Source organism: Cheilinus undulatus, linkage group 3 (genome assembly GCF_018320785.1).
Source record: "Cheilinus undulatus linkage group 3, ASM1832078v1, whole genome shotgun sequence".
Taxonomy (NCBI): domain Eukaryota; kingdom Metazoa; phylum Chordata; class Actinopteri; order Labriformes; family Labridae; genus Cheilinus; species Cheilinus undulatus.
The window spans coordinates 22,046,850-22,057,162 of record NC_054867.1 but is presented as its reverse complement, the minus strand read 5'-3'; the positions used below and the strand labels follow the sequence as shown (position 1 = coordinate 22,057,162).

General features: G+C 39.7%; 1 protein-coding gene across 6 annotated transcripts; it reads right to left on the bottom strand.

Moving 5' to 3' along the window:
* Positions 1-1,090: 1,090 nt before the first annotated feature.
* Positions 1,091-9,031, bottom strand: aggf1 (angiogenic factor with G patch and FHA domains 1). 6 transcript variants are annotated; one of them, XM_041779496.1, is made up of 16 exons: positions 8,948-9,031; positions 8,802-8,863; positions 7,904-8,097; positions 7,123-7,222; positions 6,796-7,028; positions 6,520-6,651; positions 6,231-6,431; positions 3,664-4,099; positions 3,400-3,511; positions 3,207-3,258; positions 3,007-3,108; positions 2,745-2,910; positions 2,539-2,618; positions 2,329-2,456; positions 2,147-2,246; positions 1,092-2,065 (listed from the first exon to the last, which is right to left on the bottom strand). In XM_041779496.1, exons 3-16 carry the CDS (start codon positions 8,087-8,089, stop codon positions 1,841-1,843), a joined length of 2,253 nt encoding a protein of 750 aa, XP_041635430.1. In that variant the 5' UTR covers positions 8,090-8,097; positions 8,802-8,863; positions 8,948-9,031; the 3' UTR covers positions 1,092-1,840. The 6 variants fall into 6 exon arrangements, with proteins under 6 accessions (XP_041635441.1, XP_041635449.1, XP_041635402.1 ...); XM_041779507.1 differs by lacking the exon at positions 3,664-4,099 and adding an exon at positions 5,966-6,035 and having other exon boundaries at positions 1,091-2,065; positions 8,802-9,011; XM_041779515.1 differs by lacking the exon at positions 3,664-4,099 and adding an exon at positions 5,966-6,035 and having other exon boundaries at positions 1,091-2,065; positions 3,400-3,508; positions 8,802-9,011.
* Positions 9,032-10,313: the final 1,282 nt, after the last annotated feature.

Here is a 10,313-nt window from a genome sequence, read left to right as displayed (position 1 = left end):
TGTTTAGCTTAACAGCATCTGAAGAAATTACATTATGGAGAGCCTGCACTTGAAAACACAGTGGCTCTGTGTTTATCTGAATACTCCTGCAGTGTGTTGAAACTGGTCAGGCCAGATCTCTGGGAAAAAAAAAAACAAAACATCCTCACTATAGACTGGATTCCCACTTTATCTCATGACGCTCGTCTTTTTATGGCTGAGACTTTCTACCCGACTCAGCCAGACATCCAGGACATAGGCTGATCCCTCTTAGTTTTATAACTCTTCAGTATCAGCTGCTCAATGTTTACTTACAGTCAGAGCAGTTACAAGGGAGGAGACATCAAGTGGGAGGGACGGGAGGACCCACCTGTCAGAGAAAACCTGACAGTGTAGGGATTGTGCCGACTGATCAGTCTGATCACGGTGAAGAGGGTATGCCTACCAGCTTAAGGAAACGTACTGTTGTTGGGTTTAACCACTGACTGAAGAGAGATCAAAATGGGAGGAAATATAAGTCAGAGGAAGAACAGCAGGAAAGCCAGCTCAAGGAGTCACAACAACAGCGTCATGTGAGTCAAATCTCTCACCTGTTTGACGATTATGCCATTTATGGATTAAAGAAAGTCTGTTGTCTGTGACGTTTGAAGCAGTTACAAGCTAGCATTTTTGGATTTGGATAATTCTCCACTATTTTATATAAAATAATACAAAAAAGTGCCAAATCCTTCCATCTATTTTGCAGAGACAGGAGCGTAGGACAGGAATTAATCCAAAAGAACTGCAAGCAAACTCCCAAACACTGTCTTGCTTGCAAGAATATGTTAATATTCTCTTTTTGTGCAGTTTAGACAGTATACACGTTTGCTTGCATTTTTTGATAAAATAAAAATAAAGTCCCTCATGCTTTTTTCTTTCACCATGGTGCCAAAATATTTAACAAAATTGTCTCATTTTGACTAGTATCAGAAAGCCCTACAGCTATTCCTTTTATTACAATTAAAATTATTACACTACATGAAGCAGTGAGAATATAAAACTTTAACGCATGAGTTTTATTGACTTGTAAGCTACAGTGCTGATCTTGTAGCTCCTCTTGCATTCTTTTTCCATTCAGTGTGACAGTGGCATCTTTTCAAGTGTACGCTTGCACACACATGCAAATATTCACACACCCTCAAAATGAACCCACAGATAAAAGCCTGCACACAGATGGACTGTTAAAAGTGTTTGCTCACTGCCCTTACACCCAAGGAGATGTATCTTTCCACGCACTTTTGAGCAAACAAACCAAAGACAGTTAAATAGGATGTGATCTTGGCAATGAATCAAATGAGAAGGTTGGGAATTGTGTAACACTGCAACATTTATTTAAAAAAAAAAAAAAAAAGGAGGTCTGAAAGTGTTACGCAGAGCAGTTGTGACTGGTTTAACATGATTTGTTAGGAGGAAGTCTAATCAGATCCAATGTAGTGTCTTTAGAGCATGATCTCATTGTGAGAAATACAGCTTCACTGTGTCAATGTTTGCTGGAGGCGATTTTTGTCCTCTTTGTTGTGTGAGGTGTAAAGGCAGCTCTGCCCTCTGTAGGTTACACTAAAGACACATACAGCATCACCACACAGCTGGTTTTCTTTGAGGACAGGAATCATTTCCCAGAGTTCACTGGACACAGTCTACAAACTCACTGTGACTCAACTACAGTTACATTCACTTCTCTTTAAGCAATGTTTCCTAAGGCTGAACTCTGAGGTAAGACAAAATCTTGTATGCTTAGTTCAGTGCAGAAAAATAGGACTTCCTATACCGAGTATATAAATCCAACATGAATATCAACAGTCATTCATGCATAACTTGTCTTTCAGCCTGGCTGTGAGTCTGTCATCTCCATCTCTTCTGATTTGACCCAAGCCTTGGCACTGTCAGTGCTGTTATTCTGTGAGTCAGGCTGACATGTATCAGCAAATCTCTCTCGTGCTTTCTCCCAGTTCTTCTGGGATTTTGATTTGGTCACAGAGACACTATCCAAAGACATAGCAGCACTGGCCCCCAAACCTGACTGAGACTTTCTGATTTTCAGTTCAATCTGTGAAAGGAGGAGAAAATCATCAAGACCTCATGCTCTGCTTTCTGATACATTTATGTCAAATCTGTGTGATATCCTTACCGGGTCCTTAATTCCAGTCCCCTCTTTACCAAGTCCCTCTCCTTTCTTCCAGCCCATCTTTTCCAGCATTTTTCGTCCTTTATTGACTTCACTGATCTCCCTTTAAGAAGGCAAATAACACATGATTATAAACTCAATCATTGTTTACCTCTCTAACAGTTAGACAGCAGCATTGTACTTACTCGTGAACTGAAGCAGGTGCATCATCTCGCTGGAAGACTCCCTCACTACCCACCGTCTGTCTCCTAGACTCTGCTCGATCCTTGTATTTAGGGTTTTTCAATGCTTTGGTCCCCTCAAATTCACTGCTCTGTTCACAGAGATACACACAAAGTGTTACAAGTAGAAGACACAAACTTGTATGTGCTGCTGCTATCCATGATATCACTCACCTGCAGGCCATATTTAGCTTTCATCTGCTTTAGCTCCTTTTGTCTCAGTGCTTCTTTATCCTCTTTGGTGAGAGTAGGGCCTTTGGGAGAATACAGAAGTATGGTTTAGAAACTGAGATCAATGGTCTTTTTAAAACAATGTTAGCCACAGGATATTTCTGCAATTTGATCAATGTTTGGATGCATTTTCTCTTAACGTGGCTCACCCGTCATCTCCTCTCTCTTGTGCTTGCTGAGGTGAGCCATAATCTGACCAGGCTCACAGCCGTCACAGGTATCTGTCCCTGAGTGTATGTGGAAGGACAGCACAGTCTCTCCCATCTTCACCTCGTCACCGTGCATCAGTGCATGTGGCTCACACTTGGTTTTCGGCTAAAGAAGAAAGTGAAATAATATGTTACTACTGAGTTCAATGTTTACTTGTCTTTTATTGTTGAATTAAAAAAAAAACAGAAACAAACTGTCAACCTGTAATATCCTGTTTCCGTTAATGACGGTGCCATTCTGGCTCCCCTGGTCAACCAGCATGTAGCCCTGCAGCTCTTGGTCAAAGTACACCTCTGCATGGAACTGGAGACACAGATTACAGGGAAACAACAATGCATAACTCTGCAATAAAACAGTTAATCTCATTAAATTCTTGTGAAATTCAAAGAGCAGAAGGGTACCTTGCTGACTCCCATCTCTGGTATTCGGATTGCATGGTCCATTTCTTTCTCTCTGCAATAGAAAAACAGCATTCTGTCTTGAAGTTTGGACTATTATTTCCACCTCTGGTTTCTTGATCTAAAATCAAACTCTGCCACTTCTATGTATCAACAGTATGAAGTATCAAATTCTTAGTTGAAAAATACAACAAACCTGCCAATGGTGGCTAGAGAGTCAGCTGTGATGATGAACAGTGTGCCCACCTGCAGCACTGGAGATCTGACCACTGTCACTCTCACACAGGGAGGCCAAATGTCTTTGACTGCTACAAGGAAAGAAGACACATCATTATCAGAGACTAATGTGTCCTTAGTGGGATTTAACGTTCTTTAGCATTCTACAAGATCAAACCAATAAACCTAAGAATAAAGAGTGATGACATGTGCCTGACCAAACTCTGAATTCCTCTCCCCTCACCTTCCTGAATTTGAGTCTCCATTTCTGACTCTGGGCTTCCATGAGAGGGAGAAAGCGGAGAAGATGATGAAACTGAAGGAGATGATTCCCACTCCTCCTTCTCAGACTCTGTGATTTCACCCTCCTCTGGTTCACTGTTCCCTTCTGAGTCATCACTTTGGCTCTTTTTCTTCTTCTCCTTTTTCAATTTGGATTTCTTTTTTTTCTTCCTTGAACTACCCTTATCGTCACAATGGGTACCATTTTTCTGTTTCCTCCTCTTTGAGGATGACTTTTCTCTCTCCTCTCGTTTTGAAGAGTCTCTTCGTCGTGGTGCCACATCTGGACTGTGAGACCTTTGCTTGAGTTTTCGCTGTTCTGAGGTCCTTTTAGTTGTTTGTTTTTCAACCCACTTGGTTTCGTCTTCCTCCATCCTAACCTCATTATGCGTGACTCCCTGCCATCAGACAGTCAAGAGTGAGACCAACATCCCCCGAGAGTCTCTGACAGCGGGCAAGTTGGCTTTGTAGACATAAAACAAAAAGTAAGGAAATTTGTGTTTGGTACATAATTTCTTTGGTGTAACAATGCTTCTTGGTAATAAATCTTATACTGCTGGAAAGCCTGTGTATTACCCTTTTAAATGATGCCAAATTTGTAAGGAACATGCATTTGTGGGATGAGCAGCAGAGCTGAGTATGTAGGTTGCGCCCATGAAAAATGTGCCAAATCTCTCTGCCAATGCCAAACAGCTTATTCTGCCATTGACTCTTGATTGGTGTCTGGTGGATTGGAGGATTGAAGTCTGAAGAAACAAGACATATTGGCAATTTAATAAGTTATTCATTTAACAAACAGGAGCCTCAGTAGCGTGTGGAAGAACCATACCGCGCTACAACAGCCTGGCACCTCCTCCTCATGCTGGTCACCAGCCTGGTCACACACTGCTGCGGGATGGCATCCCATTCTTCAACCAGCATTTGTCGCAAGTCAGCCACTGTGGTTGTGTTGGTCACTCTGGCATGAACAGCACACCTAAGCTGATCCCACAAGTGTTCAATGGGGTTAAAGTCAGGACTGCTGGCAGGCCATTCCATCCTCTCCACTCCCAAATTCTGGAGGTAGTCTCTGATTAACCCCGCTCTGTGGGGGTGAGTGTTGTCATCTTGGAGGATAGAGTTCTTACTGACAGGGTGAGAAAACACTATTCTTGGGGTGTCGTCTTCTTGGGACGCCCACTTTGCGGCCTGTCTCTGACATTCCCTGTTATATGGAACTTGGCCTTCAGTTTGGAGATGGTACAAGGGTTCACTCCAAACAACGCTGCAACTTGGTTTTACGGAACACCAGCTTGAAGTTGCCCAACCGACAGGCCCTATCCAGATCAGTCAAACATGGCATGCCGATTCTTGAAGCAGACATCTACTGGCCACTGTAGCAGGGCCCATGCTTCTCAGGTGCTGCCAATCAGGCACCTGAGTGGCAGCACCTGGGGTACCAGAAGCTCAAAACAAGAGTCAATAGCAACAGCAACATAAGCTGTTTGGCATTGGCAGAGAAAATTTGGCACATTTTTCATGGGTGCAACCCACATACTCAGCTCTGCTGCTCATCCCACAAATGCATGATCCTTACAAATGTGGCACCATTTAAGAGGGTAATAAACAGGCTTTCTAACGGTATAAGATCTATTACCAAGAAGCATTGTAACAACAAAGAAATAACGTACCAAACACAAATTTCCTCAATCTTTTTGTTTTAAGTTTAGATCCCACATTTTTGTTGTATCTGGTAGTGTTTTGCACACGGTCTCAGTCTTCAAATACAGTTTACTTCAGGCCTCCACCAAATTCAGTGATTTAATACAAATTCACAAAAATATTATTACATTATCAATATTATGGAGTCAAGCCAATGAGACATTGTTGTGAATGACAATTTTCTAATGATCATTGGATCATCATTAAAAACAGAAATAATTATTAGATTTAAAAAAAGGTTTGAGGACTGTGACAAGACAAAGAGCAATACCTTTATATTCTACTTATACTATTCTTTTTTTGTTATTCCTATCACATCATTCATTTTGTCTAATGATTTACTTTCATGCTTTTTGTTACAATACTGCTCCTTCAGAAATCTACAATTATATTCAAACATTATATGGGTTACTTGTGTGAGTAAAAGACCCTGGCAGGTTTATTGTATTGGTATGAATTATACATAGTGATATATTTCAATAACTTTGATGGCAAAATATTTGGAAGTATGAATTGACATCCTTCTTAAGAGCTGTTTTGAATATAGAGATTTAAAGATGTACCTCTGTGATAAGCAGTATTCCAGTCAGAAGAAATCTTCATTTTAGCCAATGAGTTAGACACCTCTTGCACCTAGGTCAGAGGATATGCCTTTAGTCAACTATCCTCAATTTCATAAAAAAGAATATAAGTATTTGAAGGCTGAGACCCAAATATGACTAAACACACCAGTGTTCCAGAGGAACTACAAAGTCAAAAGCCAGCTGTCAGATATCGATAAAAACATATATTTGTTCATGCATCCATCCAGATCCATGTGTTACATACCTTCTCATCCTGCTGTGAGTTCTTCTTGAACCCTTTCTTAAACTTTCTGCCCTTCTTTTCAACATTGCTAATATCTGGATAAGGTTCTGTTGTGGCTTGTACAGCAGGAACCTCGATCCGGGAATGAAACTGGTATCGTCCACTCTCTGCATCATAGTAGTAGTAAATGCCAGTGTTGGCATCATAGTACAACTGACTGGCCTGCAGAAGAAAAAAAAACATTTATTCAGAATCCCAAGTTTCTGCTACTGGAAACCTAATGTTGATGAGATGGTAATGTTTGACAAACCGAGTCATAGTAGAAGCCTGTGCTGTGGTCATAGTACATGCCAGTGGTCTCATCAAAGACAAACCCAGTCTGTGTCATGGCCTCTTCAGCAGTGGCCCTCAACATGTCAGCTATTGATCCTCCATCACCGCCCTGAAAGAGAGAATTGCATTTATTGATCATTATATAAACCCCAATTTCCTCATTCATTCTTATAACTAAAACCAAATTAAGCATCTACAACAACCTCCACTCCAAGAAAATTTTGAGTACAGCCACTTTATCAATAACACAAACCTCTGCTGTGACAGCTACACTGCTGTCAGGTTGTTCTGACACATCAGCAGCTTCTGCTTCGTTTGTTGTTGGCACCTCGGCTGCCTCGCTGCCATCAGCTGTACTCACTGCACCCTCCGTGCGCTGGCCTTCCTGAATGTACGAGGCCTCTGTGTCGGGCAAAACCTGTGTGCTCTGAGTATACGAGGCTTCTTGGTTCTGTGTATAGCCTCCATAGTAATAGTTGTAATAATCTGGAGAGGAGAATGAAAATTTATTGAATAGGCAAATCCTTTCAGACAAAATTGAAGGCCCATTTCATTTAATTAAACCACAAATTGAACACACCTGTTTCTGTCCATACATATTCTTCTGTCTGAGTTTCACAGTCAACTCTGTCTTTATCTTTCTTCTTACGTTCATGAATCTCAGCACTCAGCTGGTCAACCTGGGAAAAAAAAAAAGATAAACTGAGACATTCTTAAAACAACTTCTGTAACAACGTACATCATAGTGTAAAAAACAGAGCAGATTGTTTTTTATGAAAGACTGCACATGATATGAACATGGCTATTAATTTCAGTGATTGGCTTTAATTTATTAACTGAACTAACCGCATAAAAGGATGTGTTAAGATCTGCTAAACAATTTTACTGGGGGAATCTCTGCACAATCTGACAGCCGTGAATAAAGTAAGGCAGTATAGCATAGGGATAATATTCTATTACTAGCAGCAAGTAACTGTTTTTAAGTGCATGTGATTTCAATTTAGGTCTTGAGTTGTGTTCAAATATCAAATTGGAATACAATAAACAAAAATTGAAGAGTAGCCCAATTAATGCATTTTTCATTGCATGATGTTTTGATCCTTTTGGTTGTCATCCCTGACAAGTAACCCATATTGCTGAAAAAAAACTAAAGCTAACAACAAAACCAATAAAAAAAAAAACCCTAAAATGAAGCATCTTTGCAAAATAAAAACTAAATTTACAAAACAGCAGTAAACAAATAAACTAAACTGAAAATGAAAACTAAAGGGGAAGATAAAATAAAGATAAAAACCAATGAAAATCCAAAACTGTTAAAGAGGTCTGGGTTATATCTTAAATAGGCATTGTCAATCTCTGACCTGTTTCCTCAGGTCCTCGTTGTAGCTCTCTGTGCTCCTCTGTAGTCTCTCTGACTGGTTCAGCTGTTTCTGTAACTTGGTGAGCTCAGATCTGCATTCACAGAGCTCTTTTTGCAAGGACTCTACTTTTAGCCGGAGATCAGCCACTTCAGACTCTGGTTCCTTTTCTTCTTCCTCGTTTTCCATCAGTTCAACTGAAAATTTAAACATTCAAACTTAACACAGGTGCGAATATTTCTTTCGATACTGACATTTTTATGTGGGGTTATGAAAGTGCCGAGATTAATCTTTTTGTTACTATTAGACTACAGACAGTACCTTTAGTTGTGACAGACCGGTTTCTTCAGTGTCTTTTGCTCACTTGAACAGACACTATCGGTGTCGGTGGCTGGCGTGAGCCAATTTATGTACAAATTTAGCTTTAAAATAAACTCTTTAGCCTAGCTTTCTTCTTGTCATGCTCTTGTGGATTGACTGCAACACTATCCTTATTGTCAAGAAGTGTTTTGACTATTGAATTACTCGTAGCCATTCTGATGTGTCGTTTGACTGTGTCTGTACCTCTTTTCGTTCTGATGCTGTTACTCGTTAGCTCCAGCATCTATCGTTATGCATCGCAGTTGTTAAGCGTTATTTGACTGCGCCGTTATGCATTATACATCGTCAAACAACACATCAAAACACATGGAAACAGCAGGGGATAGATGCCAAGACGACAACTGACGGAATACAGATGATGCAGATGTCTTTTTACATATCAACTACATCGTACTGTATCAACTACATTGTCTAACCAAGCACTACTGTTACATTAGCCCACTGACATGTAGACAACAGTAAATCAACTGCAGAGTTTGACTACACTACGCTGATATCACTGCCTCTGGTTCACTCTTACCCTTTGATTCGTTTTCGTCTCCTCGGCGGGGAATTTTCGCTCCGTCTGGGACATTTACTGACCTGAAAGTTGAAAATAGAAATTTTGTAACTACTCTGTATTTCCGACACAGTCGAGTACATGTTTGTTGATAATTAGACAGTTACAGTTAGAACCGCTGTAATGTTTACTGTCCACCCTGTTCGCAACCGCCATTTAGCATAAAAGCTAACTACGTCATAACGGAAGTACCTCTTCTTCTGGTTTGGCGGGCTTTCAGCCCCGACACTCTGAAGAGCTTTGCTGCCACCCATCGACAAAATTTACAACTTAAAATGTATAACCTTTACCCTAAACTGTTTCAATTTCTACATTACAGTTTGTTCACTTTCATTGTCTAATTTGGTTCCAGCGACAACCATGGAGCCCGATAAACGTGAGAAAACAATTTACAGCACTTAATCTGCTTTTACTGCTACAATTGTCTGCCCTGTATGTTTTTAATGAGGAGTGTACTGTAAGCCTGATGCCCAACTGTCTATTAGCTTAGCTTAATATAAGTGCAGCATTTGTGTCAGGAATAACATTGACGTTAAACAGCTTATTAAGTGTTAGGTATTTTAGGTCAGTTTAAGTGTCTGACTCTACTGAAATATCTATAAATATGCAAATTGTACAGTGTTGTATTAGCATATGAATTCAAGCAAACAGCACGTTGATGCCCTTTAGCCAATAAAAACCTCATTAATTTTATTTGATACCAGCAGCTTTACAAATGACAAACACATATTCCACCACGTTGACTCTTAAATCTGTTAGCTGATATCTATATGTCTAATCTGAACAATCTGGTTGGAGATCTGTTCTCTTGCTGTTCTTGCCAGTAAGAAGAGATCACATTTAAACGTACAACTCCTCAGTACTTAAAGTAAACTATAAATTGAATACTTTTTACTTTTACTTGAGTAGATTTGTCCATGCTGCACATTACAGAAAAAGTAATTTCTGCAAGTTCTCCAAACTTGGGGGAAACTTTCAATTGTAATTGAAGTAGTTTGCAGATTATCATAGTAGATGTTCTATTTGAAGTGTTGGTTTACTTTTGCACATTTAAATGAGTATTTAAATTGACAGATAGAAAGTCAATAATTACATTTACCTGCGCTACTTTGATTTTTTTTATGTGTGTGTACTTGTACTTTGATTTGTTTTTAAAACCTTTACTTTGTTTTAATATAAGTTTATTTGGAGGAAGTATTGCTCTGTATTATGTTTAGAATCCACGACTGAAAGAAGAAAAACAGCAAGAAGAGGAAAGCCAAGCTTTCTATAAACTCCATGAAAGTGGCTATTTGTTTGGATGGCACTTCCATATGATAGATCACAGCCAAAAAAGACAAGGATTCCTCATTACATCCCGAATTTCCAAAATATGTTGTGATTAATATGTGATTTTTTTCAAAGACTATCAATGCCAGGATATCGAAGTTGACTACAGTCCGGACTCCCTTGAGTAAACTATAGCCTAGATCA

Excerpts from the sequence above, each read along its gene's own strand:
- aggf1 (XM_041779468.1), bottom strand. The coding sequence starts at position 8,113 with ATGTTTAAATTTTCAGTTGAACTGATGGAAAACGAGGAAGAAGAAAAG. Across the intron at positions 6,432-6,519 it reads CAGGCTTCTACTATGACTCG|GCCAGTCAGTTGTACTATGA; the intron begins GTTTGTCAAACA and ends TTTCTTCTGCAG. Across the intron at positions 2,247-2,328 it reads GCACCTGCTTCAGTTCACGA|GGAGATCAGTGAAGTCAATA; the intron begins GTAAGTACAATG and ends GCCTTCTTAAAG.